At 41.2% G+C, this 18,150-nt stretch overlaps 1 protein-coding gene across 4 annotated transcripts in view; it reads right to left on the bottom strand.

The window, feature by feature from the left end:
- tox2 (TOX high mobility group box family member 2) overlaps positions 1 to 18,150 on the bottom strand; it is a 350,086-nt gene that overhangs the window by 175,403 nt on the left and 156,533 nt on the right. For 3 of the 4 annotated variants that reach the window (XM_061939546.2, XM_061939568.2, XM_061939554.2), the window contains exon 3: positions 5,726 to 5,788. In XM_061939546.2, coding sequence (XP_061795530.2) covers positions 5,726 to 5,788 — 63 coding nt within the window. Of the gene's footprint in view, positions 1 to 5,725; positions 5,789 to 8,850; positions 9,114 to 18,150 lie in introns of those variants that run through there. The other variant, XM_061939560.2, reaches the window with a different exon arrangement.

The raw sequence follows: 18,150 nt of genomic DNA, 5'->3' as shown, positions 1-18,150 counted from the left end.
ATTTTGACAAAATAATAGAATGATAATGGACACAATATGTTACTGCATACGTCAGCAGACAACTTAGGAGCCTTTGTTTGCTTACTTACTACTAAAAGACAAGTTGTCTAGTATGTTCACTATTTTATTTAAGGCTAAAATTGTTCTTCGATTGCAATAAGAAACATATGTTTAATGTACCGTAAGATTTGTTTGTTAAAATAAAGCCCATAATGCCATTTTTTGGGGTCCCCTTTATTTAGAAAAGTATCGAAATACATTTTGGTACCGGTACCAAAATATTGGTATCGAGACAACCCTAGTATAGAAGTATAAAAGTTGCATAAATGCAATTGTGTAATATTAGCTTTTATTACATATTATAATTGGGATTATGTCCAGCTCATTGTTTTTAAACCCACCAGGCCTAATCTGACATTTAACTGTGAGATAAAAGCCTTGGTAGAAGAAATGGTGCGAGACACATGTTACATTTGAGGTCATCGGAATTAAACAAAGAATAAACACAAAATCCTGCCTGGTCCTATCAGTGCTTTCTCCTCCGTCAGTCATCTCGTGCCACATTTGCCACGTGTTCTCCGTTCACCGGCACATCAGCACATCTTGTAATCAGTCAGTCACGAGTGCAGTAAAAAAAAGTATGCGGCCGGAATCCAAAGCACTGGATCTAAAGAGTTCTTTGACAGCCAAGGGGAACGTGTGGGATAACACACCAAAAAAATTAAAAAAAAAAATAAAAAAAAATCACTCACTGACATCCATATTTATTACCAGAGATGTCTAAATTGACTTTATAAGTCATGCACAAAAAGCCACATGAGCAGCTCTCTTGTCTCATTCTGGGCTCCCAGCCATGCTTTAATAAAGCGGCACATTAAGAAATTAAGCACAAAAAAAAAGAGAAAAAAGAAGCTCATTCAACAGAAACATAAAGCTACTGTAGCCTGTGGCTGGGCTCTGATAATTACAATTGACAGAGACAAATTCCCCGCTCCCCCGTGTATGTCAGATGGGCTTATTCCCAAACTCTCCAAATCTGTCTGTCCAAACACAACCATATGTTCTCCCAGTCTTTCAACACCAGCTGTGCTGCACTTTCTCTCTCGCCGGCAGGGCAGCCATGCAATGCAGAGGAGAGCCTGCGCATCACCTAATTTTTAACCTCGTAAATCCTCTGCAATAAGGCCCACATCAATCCAAACTAAGGTACAGGAGGGTTTTACGCTCGGCTTTACTTTGAATGTAGTGAATTTGAACGTTACAATGGTTTCCCCGCTGGTTATTAAAACTAAAGCAGCTGCTTAAGGTTCTGCAAAAACACCTGCACCATTAAATCTGACAGCAGAGGAGGAAGCATAAGAATGAATCAATCAATAAAAACGAGGTATCTGCATTTTTGCATACATAAAACAGGAATTAAAACTCAATCAAAACAAGAAATGTCAACCGCCAAAACATGTGCAAAAATGTGCATTCAAGCAGCACTAAGGCTATGTCTACACTAAGTCGTTTAACCCCTTAAACTAATAATTATTTAGCCTCGTGTCAGCCACACTAAACCAGCATTTAAGGTTCAATCAATCGATAAAAACGAGGAATCTGCATTTTTTTTTTGCATATGTGGGGGGACCCAATATTTATTTAAAACACTTTTTTTTTTAAATGCTAAAAATAGGTATTATATATGTATATATATATATATATATATATATATATATATATATATATATATATATATATATATATATATATATACTTAAAGACAACACTTTGTCTTATAGGTGACTATGCATATTATTATTATTACTTTAAAAATGTCATCTTTTTCTCATTCCATTCCATTTTTGGGCTCTTTTTTTCTTACATTTTTCTCATGGGATGTTTTAATACAATTATTAATTATACAATTGTGTAACTGCATAACATAGCGTGTCAAACATTCTGCCTGTACGAAAATATGAATATTCCTTTACACATTAAACAGTGCTTATTATGCTTGTTGTAATTTTTCTAATTATTTCATAAGTTAGTATTATTTTATCTTTTAATGAACTAACTAAATTCTGTTTATATTTTAGGTATTTTTTTTTAAAATTTTGAACATTTTTAATATTTTAGATCAGGGCTTTTTCCACCATGGGCCACTTACTAAAAAGTCGGGTGCCATTCTTTTTTATTTTTTTTATTATTATTTTTTATGCTAAAAATAGGTATTATATATATATATATATATACATATATATATACTTAAAGACAACACTTTGTCTTATAGGTGACTATGCATATTAATATTATTACTTTAAAAATGTCATCTTTTTCTCATTACATTCCATTTTTGGGCTCTTTTTTTCTTACATTTTTCTCATGGGATGTTTTAATACAATTATTAATTATACAATTGTGTAACTGCATAACATAGCGTGTCAAACATTCTGCCTGTACGAAAATATGAATATTCCTTTACACATTAAACAGTGCCTATTACGGTTGTTGTAATTTTTCTAATTATTTCATAAGTTAGTATTATTTTATCTTTTAATGAACTAACTAAATTCTGTTTAAATTTTAGGTATATTTTTTTTTTATTTTGAAAATTTTTAATATTTTAGATCAAGGCTTTTTCCACCATGGACCACTTACTAAAAAGTCGGGTGCCTTTCTTTTTTATTTTTATTTTTTAATGCTAAAAATAGGTATTATATATATTTAAAGACAACACTTTGTGTTATAGGTGACTAAGTATATTATTATTATTATTACTAGTTTAAAAATGTCATATTTTTGTCATTATATTACAATTTATGGCTCTTTTTTTCTTACATTTTTACTGTTGTTTTTTTTCCCCATGGGATAATTCAATACAAATATTAATAATACGATTGTGTAACTGCATAACCTTGTAAAAACCCCGGCCGAGTCATACCAAAGACTATAAAAATGGGACCCATTACCTCCCTGCTTGGCACTCAGCATTAAGGGTTGGAATTGGGGGTTAAATCACCAAAAATGATTCCCGGGCGCGGCCACCGCTGCTGCCCACTGCTCCTCTCGCCTCCCAAGGGGTGATCAAGGGTGATGGGTCAAATGCAGAGAATAATTTCGCCACACCTAGTGTGACAATCATTGGTACTTTAACTTTAACTTTTAAATCCTCTGCAAAAAGGCCGACATCAATCCAAACTAAGGTACAGGAGGGTTTTATGCTCGGCTTTTGATGACTTTGACTGTAGTGAATTTGAACGTTACAATGTAGGCTGGATGGTTTCCCCACTGGTTATTAAAACCAAAGCAGCTGCTTAAGGTTCTGCCAAACACTTGCACCATTAAATCTGACAGCAGAGGAGGAAGCATAAGAATGAATCAATCAATAAAAACGAGGAATCTGCATTTTTTGCATACATAAAACAGGAATTAAAACTCAATCAAAACAAGAAATGTCAACCGCCAAAACATGTGCAAAAATGTGCATTAAAGCAGCACTAAGGCTATGTCTACACTAAGTCGTTTAACCCCTTAAACTAATAATTATTTAGCCTTGTTTCAGCCACACTAAACCAGTGTTTAAGGTTCCCCTCCTCAGACAATTTTTTACATGGGTAAGTCAGCCGTGTAATTCTTGAATCTCCGGCTCTTAGCTTTGTATGGACTCATTGATCGTTTACAAACTGAGTTCGGAGAGGAAGTGACATCAGAAAGAACGCGCCACAGCCAGCTTCATAATAAAGCGGTTTCGTAGCTCGGAGCTAACCACTAGAAATATGGAGGTGAGTCATCCAGACATGCCCGTGTTTCTCCTTCTTCTACATGTACAGACGCTTGTGGAAATCACACATGAATACCTTAAGAGAAAGTGATTGCAGCTATTTGGGATACAACACTTCTCAGACGGCAAGAGAACTTTCCAATGTCCAGGTCAGCTGTGATTCGACTTAGCGAAAAACTTCGTCCATTTGTCGAAGGAGAGACAACGAGAATGCGAGCTCCCGTGGATGTGATAAAAAAGGTAGCGTGTGCTTTGTATTACCTGGTCATCGAGGAAAACGGCGAATGTATTTGGACTGGCTAAGCAGACTGTATCAGTTATTGTCCGCCATGTATGTCGCGGACTCAACGTCTAGGTCCAGAGTATATAAAGTCACCAAAAAGGAATGGACAATGAAGGTGAAGGCAAAAGAGTGAGGAGTGTCCTGACCAGATATCTAGAGCCCTAGATTGATTGATGTAAAATGTTCTTTACCACATTGTTTACGTGTCTAATAAAGATTTGATTAATTTATGATGGGTCAGGTGTGATTCACTACAATAGGGCCCCACAGCACACTGGATTCCAGTTAATTGAAATACCACAACACTGGATATTGCGCCCAAGACCCAACCTCAGAGCTGATGATTTAGGTTGTCCTGAAGAATTTGGAGGTAATCCTCCTTTTTCATTGTCCCATTTAAAGCACCAGTTCCATTGGCAGCAAAACAGGCCCAGAGCATAATACTACCACCACCATGCTTGATGTATGAATGGTGTTCCTGGGATTAAAGGACTCACCCTTTCTCCTCCAAACATATTGTTGAGTATTGTGGCCAAACAGCTCAATTTTTGTTTCATCTGACCACAGAACTTTCCTCCAAAGGTCTTATCTTTGTCCATGTGATGTCAGATGAAACACAAATTTTGCTGTTTGGCCACAATACCCAGCAATATGTTTGGAGGAGATAAGGTGAGGCCTTTAATCCCAGGAACACCATGCCCACCGTCAAGCATGGTGGTGGTAGTATTATGCTCTGGGCCTGTTTTGCTGCCAATGGAACTGGTGCTTTAAATGGGACAATGAAAAAGGAGTATTACTTCCAAATTCTTCAGGACAAACTAAAACCATCAGCCCGGAGGTTGGGTCTTGGGCGCAGTTGGGTGTTCCAACAGGACAATGACCCCAACACACGTCAAAAGTGGTAAAGGAATGGCTAAATCGGGCTAGAATGAAGGTTTTAGAATGGCCTTCCCCAAAAATCCTGACTTAAACGTGTGGACAATGCTGAAGAAACAAGTCCATGTCAGAAAACCAACACATTTAGCTGAACTGCACCAATTTTGTCAAGAGGAGTGATCAAAAACTCAACCAGAAGCTTGTGGATGGCTACCAAAAGCGCCTTATTGCAGTGAAACTTGCCAAGGGACATGTAAGCAAATATTTACATTGCTGTATGTATACTTTTGACCCAGCAGATTTGCTCACATTTCATAATTCATAAAAGAAGCAAACTTCATGAATGTTTTTTGTGACCAACAAGTATGTGCTCCAATCACTCTATCACAAAAAAATAAGAGTTGTAGAAATTATTGGAAACTCAAGACAGCCATGACATTATGTTCTTTACAACTTCTGATTACAACTGTACATAAGCCTGAATAGTTGCAAATATAGGCTAGGGCTCTTTAATTGTCGATAATGTACTACAAATTACAACATAGTGGTAGTAAATTGCAGTTTAAAAACTAAATATAAAGACTGTTACAGGCAGGTTGAACGAAGCTGATATGAAGGCCGGTACTCCCATCTTCTAAAAATGGAGACACACAACACTGTGGAGCGACCACAGAGACTTGTAATTCAAGTGTGTGGGTGTACCAAGTGAGTGGTGTTGTTTTACAGCCGAAATATTCCCATATTCTAACAAATGTGAGCAAATACGAGACCATTACAGAAATGACGGAAAGACCGTAACTCACCTGCTGGGCGGGCGGGAGGAACTCGTGGTTGTTTTCATTCATGTACATGTTGTCACCATCAAACTGCAGCAGAGGGGGGGGGGGGGGAAGAAACGAGGAAACAATTAGACGCGGTGAGGCTAACAGGGACCGCAAACAGCTCCCCAGTCAGTCAGCGCAGAGACAATAGAACACAGCAGCCTAATGACTACAAGTCCTTGGCTTACAGACCTCCACGCTCTGGTGCATGTCAGTAATTACAGTTCATTAGAGACACGCATAATTAGGCCTTGTCAAAGCTGCTGTAAGTCACACTTTTCCTCTCAGCTTGCCTCCAGCGTCAAACTGCGAGTGTGTGTGTGAGCTGTGATTCCACGCCAGTTACAAGGTGACAAATGTATAACAGGGCGATAAGCAAACGGCCTCTCTCAGCTGCGGACCGTTTAACTCCCTCTGCAGAGTCTTTTCTCACTTCATTCCCTAAAGCGTGCGTTGAAAGCAGAGACCCCACATGCCTCAAGCACCCAGGATATCAACAGTGTTCTTTTTGTGACATACAATAATAATCTCGTAAATTAGAAGACATTCTGTAGACAAAGCCTTGACACGTAGGCCCCGTTCACACTAAGTTAAAGTTAAGTTAAAGTACCAATGATTGTCACACACACACTAGGTGTGGCGAAATTATTCTCTGCATTTGACTCATGACCCTTGATCACCCCCTGGGAGGTGAGGGGAGCAGTGGGCAACCGCGGTGGCCGCGCCCGGGAATCATTTTTGGTGATTTAACCCCCAATTCCAACCTTTGATGCTGAGTGCCAAGCAGGGAGGTAGTGGGTCCCATTTTTATAGTCTTTGGTATGACTCGGCTGGGGTTTGAACTCACGACCTACCGATCTCAGGGCGGACACTCTAACCCAGGGGTCGGCAACCCAAAATGTTGAAAGAGCCATATTGGACCAAAAATACAAAAACAAATCTGTCTGGAGCCGCAAAAAATTTAATCCATTTTACATACAGATAGTGTGTCATGAGATATAAATTTAATTAAGAGGACTTAAAGGAAACTAAATGAGCTCAAATATCGCTACAAATGAGGCATAATGATGCAATATGTACATACAGCTAGCCTAAATAGCATGTTAGCATCGATTAGCTTGCAGTCATGCAGTGACCAAATATGTCTGATTAGCACTCCGACAAGTCAATAACATCAACAAAACTCACCTTTGTGCATTCACACACACGTTTGGTGGACAAAATGAGACAGAAAAAGAAGTGGCATAAAACACTTCCTAGAAAGTCGGAGAAAGTTGTACATGTAAACAAACTAAGGTGAGTTCAAGGACCGCCCAAATTAGTAGGACAAAACAGCGCTCGCCAAATACTCGAATCAGTGAAGCTTGTTTAATACAAACAGTGTGCTTTATAACAATTAGGAAGGTTTGTGTCATGTTTCTCCTCCTACAGAAACCATATTAACACAAAAAATATATTTTTTCCACCTCATCTTTTTCCATTTTTCATACATTTTTGAAAAAGCTCCAGAGAGCCACTAGGGCGGCGCCAAAGAGCCGCATGCGGCTCTCGAGCCGCGGGTTGCCGACCCCCGCTCTAACCACTAGGCCACTAAGTAGTAGTAAGCCGGATAAGGTTATCCAGGGTGAATCCCACCTAACCTTATCCGTGTCCACACACAACAATGCCACTGTTTAAGACCCCCTCATACTTGCCAACCTTGAGACCTCCGAATTCGGGAGATGGGGTTAATGGGGGCGTGGTTGGGGGGTGGGGTTGAGGTGTAGCATACCCCTTCCCCTTCGAGCTTTTCTGGATGAAATGAAATTCTTTTTTTCCCCAATCATTTTGGAACTTGCAAGCGTATTTCTTCTTCGTTCTTCTGCTTAGTCTCCTTCTTGCAATTGTGCACTGAGCTCCAAAAAGCCGTAGATGTTATTGTAGCGTCCCGGAAGAGTTGGTGCTGCAAGGGGTTCTGGGTAATTTGTTCTGTTGTGTTTATGTTGTGTCACGGTGCGGATGTTCTCCCGAAATGTGTTTGTCATTCTTGTTTGGTGTGGGTTCACAGTGTGGCGCATATTTGTAACAGTGTTAAAGTTGTTTATACGGCCACCCTCAGTGTGACCTGTATGCCTTGCGTTATCATTAAACCAGTTAAAAGATTATACAACGTGTCAGCATTTATTGACATATTCGAGTAAAGACCATTGTTAAACCCGTCCAACGCTACATTATTATGTAACTGGGCCGGTACGATGTTTACATGGAGGAAAAGCGGACGCCTGGACAGCATGCGGCTGTTAAGGGGTGAAGGTTTCAGGTGAGAGAGGACGTTAAAGGCAGTGTCTTTAAGGCACGCCCCCAATATTGTTGTCCGGGTGGAAATCGGGATAAATTCGGGAGAATGGTTGCCCCGGGAGATTTTCGGGAGGTGCACTGAAATTCGGGAGTCTCCCGGGAAAATCGGGACGGTTGGCAAGTATGGACCCCCTCCACACGTCCGTCCGCTGGCGCAACGCGACCGAGTACGCATGCGCGGAAAATGCGCACGTCATAGTCACCTCCAGTGTTGCTTTGTGTGCAAGTTCTTAAATGTAACTTATCTGAACAATATCCAGTGTTGTGCTATTTCAATTAACTGGAATCCAGTGTGCTGTGGGGCCCTATTGTAGTGAATCACACCTGAGACATCATAAATTAATCTAATCTTTAAAGCAAGTAAAATTAGAATTTTCCTGAAGGAATCAATAAAGCACTATGTATCTATCTAGCTATCTGTCTATCTAAAAGTAAACAATGTGATAAAGAACAAATTTAAAACGAGTAATCTTGGGATCTAGATATCTGGTCAGGACACTCCTCACTTTTTTGCCTTCACCTTCATTGTCCATTCCTTTTTGGTGACTTTATATGCTCTGGACCTAGACGTTGAGTCCGTGACATACATGGCGGACAATAACTGATACAGTCAGTCCAAATGCATTCACCGTTTTCCGTAGTCTTCCCTTGACGGCCAGGTAATACAAAGCACACGCTGCCTTTTTTTTTTAATCACATCCACGGGAGCTCGCATTCTCATTGTCTCGACAAATGGACGTAGTTTTTCGGTAAGTAGAATCACAGCTGACCTGGACATTGGAAAGTTCTCTTGCCATCTGAGAAGTGTTGTATCCCAAATAGTTGCAATCGCTTTCTCTTAAGGTATTCATGTGTGATTTCCACAAGCGTCTGTACATGTAGAAGAAGGAGAAACACGGGCATGTCTGGATGACTCGCCTCCATATTTCCAGTGGTTAGCTCCGAGTTACGAAACCGCTTTATTATGAAGCTGGCTGTGGCGCGTTCTTTCTGACGTCACTTCCTGTGTGGGGCGCGGCCTTTCTGGCGTCACTTCCTCTGCGAACTCACTTTGTAAACGATCGATGAGTCCATACAAAGCTAAGAGCCGGAGATTCAAGATGTACAGGGCGCACTTACCCGTGTAAAAAATTACCTTAAACGATAGTTTAGTGTGGCTGAAACGGGGCTTAGGTTAAATGATTATTCATTTAAGGTCCCCCTCCTCGGAAAATTTTTTACACAGGTAAGTGCGCCGTGTATTTCTTGAATCTCCGGCTCTTAGCTTTGTATGGACTCATCGATTGTTTACAAACTGAGTTCGGAGAGCAAGTGACGCAAGAAAGACCGCGCCCCACAAAGGAAGTGACGTCAGAAAGAACGCACCACAGCCAGCTTCATAACAACCAGTTTCCACTCGGAGGTAAACACTAGAAATATGGAGGCGAGTCATCCAGACATGCCCGTGTTTCTCATTCTTCTACATGTACGGACGCTTGTGGAAATCACATGAATACCTTAAGAGAAAGCGATTGCAGCTATTTGGGATACAACACTTTTCAGACGGCAAGAGAACTTTCCAATGTCCAGGTCAGCTGTGATTCTACTTACCGAAAAACGTTGTCCATTTGTCGAAGGAGAGACAACAAGAATGCGGGCTCTTGTGGATGTGATAAAAAAGGTAGCGTGTGTTTTGTATTACCTGGCCGTTGAGGGAAGACTACGGAAAACGGCGAACGCTTTTGGACTGGCAAAGCAGACTGTATCAGTTATTGTCCGCCATGTATGTCGCGGACTCAACGTCTCGGTCCAGAGTATATAAAGTCACCAAAAATGAATGGAAAATGAAGGTGAAGGCAAAAGAGTGAGGAGTGACCAGATATCTAGATCCCTAGATTAATGTTAAATGTTCTTTATCACATTGTTTACGTCTAATAAAGATTTGATTAATTTATGATGGCTCAGGTGTGATTCACTACAATAGGGCCCCACAGCACAGCCTCCCTAGCTCCCACTCCCTTCCCTCTGTTGCAAGTTTTGTTGATTCTATGTAACCTGTTTATGTGTGCTATGGCTATGAGTTTTTTTCCTCCTTGGCCTCAGTCTGGACCCCCTTCTTGGAGTCCAGCCTTTGACTGAATATTTGATTACCGTATTTTTCGGACTATAAGTCGCAGTTTTTTTCATAGTTTGGCCGGGCTCCAGTGCGACTTATATATGTTTTTCTCCTTCTTTATTATGCATTTTCGGCAGGTGCGACTTATACTCCAAAAAATACGGTACTCTAAAAGTATACCTGTTTCTCACCTTTCTTTTTCTGTCTCCCTGTAATGTTTGTCTGATCTTTTTTGATTGATTGATTGATTGATTGATTGATTGAAACTTTTATTAGTAGATTGCACAGTACAGTACATATTCCGTACAATTGACCACTAAATGGTAACACCCCAATAAGTTTTTCAACTTGTTTAAGTCGGGGTCCACGTTAAATATTTCACGGGAATGTGCTGAAAACTCGATTTCCCTTCGGGGCTTAATAAAGTACTTCTGAATCTGAGCGGTTTAGAGTTGTAGCGCACAGCTAAGCAAGCTGGCATCCGTTACAAGTGAATTAAAGCACAGATGCAAACCAATGACAAACCGTCAGTTTTACCTCGAAAACCTAATTTTGCCAGTGGAAACAGGTCAGGATCTTCAGCTCTCGCTGGATCGGTTCGCAGCCGAGTGTGAAGCGACTGGGATGAGAATCAGCACCTCCAAGTCTGAGTCCATGGTTCTCGCCCGGAAAAGGGTGGAATGCCATCTTCGGGTTGGGGAGGAGACCCTGCCCCAAGTGGAGGAGTTCAAGTACCTTGGAGTCTTGTTCACGAGTGAGGGAAGAGTGGATGGTGAGATCGACAGGCGGATCGGTGCGGCATCTTCAGTAATGCGGACGCTGTATCGATCCGTTGTGGTGAAGAAGGAGCTGAGCCGGAAGGCAAAGCTCTCAATTTACCGGTCGATCTACGTTCCCATCCTCACCTATGGTCATGAGCTTTGGGTTATGACCGAAAGGACAAGATCACGGGTACAAGCGGCCGAAATGAGTTTCCTCCGCCGGGTGGCAGGGCTCTCCCTTAGAGATAGGGTGAGAAGCTCTCTCATCCGGGGGGAGCTCAAAGTAAAGCCGCTGCTCCTCCACATCGAGAGGAGCCAGATGTGGTGGTTCGGGCATCTGGTCAGGATGCCACCCGATCGCCTCCCTCGGGAGGTGTTTAGGGCACGTCCGACCGGTAGGAGGCCACGGGGAAGACCCAGGACACGTTGGGAAGACTATGTCTCCCGGCTGGCCTGGGAACGCCTCGGGATCCCCCGGGAGGAGCTGGACGAAGTGGCTGGGGAGAGGGAAGTCTGGGCTTCCCTGCTTAGGCTGCTGCCCCCGCGACCCGACCTCGGATAAGCGGAAGAAGATGGATGGATGGATGGATGGAAACAGGTCAATAGGGAGTAGAGCAATGTATTTTCAAGTGCTCAGGAAGCTAACATTCATGTTTTTGGACTATGGCAGGAGGCCAAACCTGAAATATTCTTGCTCTGAGGCATCACAATTAACCACTATACCAAATTTCGCAGGATAATAACGAGCAAACTGGACTGGAAAGCTTCCATGACAGCAAACCTCTCGCAAAACAACTTGCCAAGTTCTCACCCTGGAAAGGCAAACGCCGCAAAACGCCAAAAAATTGCAAGCAGCCTGACATATTTTTATTTGCACTTTTGCCATACCCATCACAAGAGGGCAACCGTGCCGATTCAGGGAATCAAACGCTATCGGCAAGACTTAGGCTAGATGGAAGGTGATGGTTTGAGGTTAGACGAAGAAGAAGACGGCGGCGGTGTACCCCTGAGCTGGGGTGGAAAAAAAACAAAACGAGCGAGTGGGTGAGCGTTTAGGTGCGTAAAACCCTGTGAGAAGTGAGTGTGAAGACACGAGAGGAGAGGAGAGGAGAGGAGAGTCGCGGCGGCCGAGCTTGCGGTGTGTTATGCTGTTGTGCGATTAACACCAGGGTCACAGCCGTAGGCCGCAGTCTGACACACAGACAGACGGACAAACATTCCACGAGATTGCTTCACCGCGCGACACTCTGGCACTTTCTGGCAGCCGCCACTCATGAGAGAACAAAGTACACCAGTGTGAAGACTTCAGATGACGTACAGCCGCAAAAAGTCCCTGAGCATTCAGTGGAGCCCATGTGAGCAACATCAGACGTGCACACTGTGGCTACACCAGCAGCACACCTGTCCCAAACCTGACTAAATAACAAGTTCAATCTCCATCCATCCATCCGTTTTCTACCGCTTGTCACTTTCGGGGTCGCGGAGGGTGCTGGAGCCTATCCCAGCTGCATTCGGGCAGATAAGTCCCCACCCTTCGCAGGGCCAACACAGACAACATTCTCTTATTATTATAATCAAATGACAACAGTCATTTCCATGAGGTTATTTTCTAATATAAGTGTTTAGTTCCACTTACAATGACAATAACAAAAATATTGTTTTTCATGAACTGTGTACTTGTATTGTTTGTCTGGGTGGAGGTCCTGCTTTGGAAATCATTTGTTTTTATTAGTATGTACTTAATATGGGCAGCACGGTAGTAGAGGGGTTAGTGCATCTGCCTCACAATACGAAGGTCCTGAGTAGTCTTGGGTTCAATCCCGGGCTCGGGATCTTTCTGTGTGGAGTTTGCATGTTCTACCCGTGACTGCGTGGGTTCCCTCCGGGTACTCCGGCTTCCTCCCACCTCCAAAGACATGCACCTGGGGATAAGTTGATTGGCAACACTAAATTGGCCCTAGTGTGTGAATGTGAGTGTGAATGTTGTCTGTCTATCTGTGTTGGCCCTGCGATGAGGTGGCGACTTGTCCAGGGTGTACACTGCCTTCCGCCCGATTGTAGCTGAGATAGGCTCCAGCGCCCCCCGCAACCCCAAAAGGGAATAAGCGGTAGAAAATGGATGGATGGATGGATTTATTTAATATACTAACAGCATATCATGATTAATATTTATAAATTAAGATTCCTAATAAATGACACTGGAATAAGCACACATTTGATTGGTAAATCATAGTGTAACGACCTGGAATGACACTTTATGTGTGGTGTTGGAGTTGTCCAACTTTTTGTGTGGTTGTAAACGCATCACTGGCTAAGTGCCATATATGCATGTGTTGGCGCAAGTGAGAAAGAGCGAGCGGCTGCTGTTGATATAACAAAGTTTGTTTTGGTCTGGTTTGTACTGCAGAAAATGACCAATTTGTTTTACTAATGTTTTGGTGATGTGTTTATGGCCGACAATAAAGAGTTTTGCTCAGTAAAGTGATCGATGGAATTCATGTCCTCAAAGCGTCTCGACAGACGTTACAATATTTGAACAATGATGACGAAAACTGTTTTCTCCGTCGTGTCCGTGTGTCGAAAATTGTTATGCGCTTATTTTTTTATTTGATTATGTGCGTGGCATAGGTTTGCTGTGCGTGGCATAGGTTTGCCGTGCGCAGAGGACGCTTGAGCAGTGCGCAATTGCACAGGCGCGCACCTTAGAGGGAACGTTGTTTTCAACCTATATTCAATTGAATAGACTGCAATGACAAGATACTTAACGTTCGAGCTGGAAAACTTTGTTATTTTTCGCAAACATTAGCTCATTTGGAATTAGATGCCTGCAACATGTTTCAAAAAAGCTGGCACAAGTGGCAAAAAAGACTGAGAAAGTTGAGGAATGCTCATCAAACACTTATTTGGAACATCCCACAGGTGAACAGGCTAATTGGGAACAGGTGGGTGCCATGATTGGGTTTTATCAAATACATTTTCCAAAAAAATGCGACTTATAGTCCAGTGCGACTTTTTTTCCTTCTTTATTATGCATTTTCGGGCCGGTGCAACTTATACTCCGGAGCGACTTATAGTCCTAAAAATACGGTATCTAAGTTACATTTTTAAACCAGTGTGGGGAGCAGGTGGGTAAAGTGTCTTGCCCAAGGACGCAACGGCAGTGACTCGGTTGGCAGAAGCAGGGATCGAACCTGGAACCCTCAAGTTGCTGGCACGGCCACTCTACCAACCAAGCTATACCGCCCCACATGCGTGAGCAAATTGTCAAACGGTTTAAGGACAACATTTCTCAACAAGCTACGGCAAGGAACTTAGGCATTTCACCATCTACGGTCCGTAATGTCATCAAAAGGTTCAGAGAATCTGGAGAAATCACTGCACGTAAGCGATGATATTACGGACCTTCGATCCCTCAGGCAGTACTGCGTCAAAAAGCGACATCAGTGTGTAAAGGATATCACCACATGGGCTCGAGAACACTTCAGAAAACCACTGTCGGTAACTACAGTTTGTCGCTACATCTGTAAGTGCAAGTTAAAACTCTACTATGCAAAGCGAAAGCCGTTTATCAACAACACCCAGAAAGTGGTGGCTTGGGGCCAGCGAAAGCTACGTTGAAGCAACATGCTTTTTGACAACGTTTATTCACTGTCAGGTTGTGACGGTGATTTGAACATTGAATTTTGGTAATTTCCCAACCAACAACGTGGATCCAACGTTAGACGTCAACGTTGTCTCAATTTACAAATACAACTATTTTGCCACGTTGTTTCAAAGTCCGTTTTAAGGGACATTGTATGTATATTCAACGTAGTATCAATGTCGTGTGCCTGCAGGGCCCACTCTTTAATGCAGGGGTGTCAAACGTACGGTCCGAGGGCCGGATCAGGCCCGCGAACAGGTTTTACCCGGCCCGCGGGATGAGTTTGCTAAGTATAAAAAGGAACCTGCAATTGTTTAATGAAAGAAACTGCTGTCCTAAACGTGTCCACTGGATGTCGCAATAGCAGTTCTTTGTATCTTTGTAGATGCTACATATGTACAAAATAAACCACATGATGTTGAGGAAAATGATCAAACTACATAAATAACATCCTGTAATTTGATTTTGATATATTTTTTTTATCTTGATGGATTGAAAATTAACAAAAATGAGTTGATTGATGAACATTATCACATAATTTATTAAGAAAATATAAATAACGACAAATAAACATGTAAGTGTAAAAAAAAACATGATGATTTTTACAATTACAGAATGTGCTTGTTCTATTTTTAAAGAAAGAAAACAATCTAAGTTATCGCGCCGTGATTTTACCAGTCTGGCCCATTGAGGGAGTAGATTTTTCTCCATGTGGCCCCCGATCTAAAATTAGTTTGACACCCTTGCTTTAATGCATTGATTTTCACGGGAATGAGGCCATTTGTACAATTTCAGAATGTGCTTGTTCTATTTGTAAAGAAAAAAAACAATCTGACGTTGTCTTTATTTTTAAGTTATCGCGCCGTGATTTTACCAGTCCGGTAAAATCTTGGGAGTAGATTTTTTCTCCATGTGGCCCCTGATCTAAAAGTAGTTTGACACCCTTGCTTTAATGCATTGATTTTCACGGGAATGAGGCCAAAACTAACCCGGATTAACTGTCGAGAGCTACAACATGTTTTTTTTTTTTAAAAGTCCTGCAAATCAATGACCGCAACAAACACGTTTTTGTGCTGCTTTGCATTATCAAATTAAAGTACTTTATGTTATCACTGGCCTTCTGATGGAAACGTTTCTTGATGCCAATGGTTTCATTCTGGTGCTTCAATCATAAGAGGAAGAATAATCGCAATCTGCGTTTAAAGGCGGCAGTAAAAGAAAATAGTTTTCTTGAAATGAAAAGACAACTTCGACACGGCGTCCTTAACGTGTCAGGACGGAGCAAATGGTGTGTTTGAATGTGTTATTTTCACACCTGCACAGTGAGGCTGGAAAAGTAGAAAATAATTAGAAAGGGCAAAGTGGAGTCACTGAGGGCGGAATAACACACAATATCTACATTGAGGGGCAAGGTAAAAATATTACTGCCTCTTTGTGGTCACAAAGCGCTCATTCGGGCTAAGTGGACTATAATTATGTTACAGTACAGATACAGTAGGGATCTCTGCGTGGAACGAGAGCTGCCAGCTAGACATGTTTACCCATTGCTAAATTGAGTTTATTAGTCTGACGTCAATGTGGGCAATGTTTGACTTATTCTCTTCCAGTACGTCTGCATGGGCCAGGAGCGGGGCTGAAGAGTACAGTGGAAAGCAAAATGTCTTCATTATCTCATTCACTATTGCAATCTAACTTTTTTACCAGTCTGTTAAGTGAGTAATTACATGTTATGATCATATATTTACATATGTTGCGACAATAAAAAAAAATAAAAAAAATTCCCCCAATTAAAATATTACTGATAAAAAATCTATTAAAATTCAGATTTGTTTCTAAAACCCCCCTTTTTTTTTTTTTTTACACATTATGCATATTCGAAAAAAAATCGTACCTTCTAATTTTAAAAGTAAAATGATGATGAATGTTTATTTATATAGCCCTAAATCACAAGTGTCTCAAAGGGCTGCACAAGCCACAAGTACATTCTCGGTTCAGAGTCCACGTAAGGGCAAGGAAAAACTCACAACCCAATAATTTTTAATTTTAAAGTAAAATAACACACTTTATGCTCATAAAAATATATTTTTTTTATTGTAATATTAAAAGTGCAAACTGTAAAAATATAATTTTGTATTTCAAAATCCCGACTTTATTCTTTTAAGTTATTGAAAAAAGAAGACAATAGGGCAATATATATATACACCGTATAAACATATGTATACATACATTTATACACACACATACATATATATATATACATTTATACACACACACACACATTATATATATATATACTGTATATATATATATATACATTTATACACACACATGTATATATATATATATATATATAAACATATATTACATATATTACATATATATATACAAACATATATTACATATATATATAAACATATATTACATGTACAAAACCCAAAACTGGTGAAGTTGGCACATTGTGTAAATGGTAAATAAAAACAGAATACAATGATTTGCAAATCCTTTTCAACTTATATTCAATTGAATAGACTGCAAAGACAAGATATTTAATGTTCGAACTGAGACACTTAATTTTTTTTTTGCAAATAATCATTAACTTCGAATTTAATGGCAGCAACACATTGCAAAAAAGTTTTACCACTGTGTTACATGGCCTTTCCTTTTAACAACACTCGGAAAACGTTTGGGAACTGAGGAGACCAATTTTTGAAGCTTTTCAGGTGGAATTCTTTCCCATTCTTGCTTGATGTACAGCTTAAGTTGTTCAACAGTCCGGGGCTCTCCGTTGTGGTATTTTAGGCTTCATAATGCACCACACATTTTCAATGGGAGACAGGTCTGGACTACAGGCAGGCCAGTCTAGTACCCACACTCTTTTACTATGAAGCCACGTTGATGTAACACGTGGCTTGGCATTGTCTTGCTGAAATAAGCAGGGGCGTCCATGATAACGTTGCTTGGATGGCAACATATGTTGCTCCAAGACCTGTATGTACCTTTCAGCACTAATGGTGCCTTCACAGATGTGTAAGTTACCCATGTCTTGGGCACTAATACACCCCCATACCATCACAGATGCTGGCTTTTCAACTTTGCGCCTATAACAATCCGGATGGTTCTTTTCCTCTTTGGTCCGGAGGATACGACGTCCACAGTTTCCAAAAACAATTTGAAATGTGGACTCGTCAGACCACAGAACACTTTTCCACTTTGTATCAGTCCATCTTAGATGAGCTCAGGCCCAGCGAAGCCGACGGCGTTTCTGGGTGTTGTTGATAAACGATTTTCGCCTTGCATAGGAGAGTTTTAACTTGCACTTACAGATGTAGCGACCAACTGTAGTTACTGACGGTGGTTTTCTGAAGTGTTTCTGAGCCCATGTGGTGACATCCTTTACACACTGATGTCGCTTGTTGATGCAGTACAGCCTGAGGGATCGAAGGTCATGGGCTTAGCTGCTTACGTGCAGTGATTTCTCCAGATTCTCTGAACCCTTTGATGATATTACGGACCGTAGATGGTGAAATCCCTAAATTCCTTGCAATAGCTGGTTGAGACAGGTTTTTCATAA

Source organism: Nerophis lumbriciformis, linkage group LG03 (assembly GCF_033978685.3).
Source record: "Nerophis lumbriciformis linkage group LG03, RoL_Nlum_v2.1, whole genome shotgun sequence".
In the NCBI taxonomy this organism is placed as follows: Eukaryota; Metazoa; Chordata; class Actinopteri; order Syngnathiformes; family Syngnathidae; genus Nerophis; species Nerophis lumbriciformis.
This window is presented reverse-complemented; position numbering and strand designations above follow the sequence as displayed.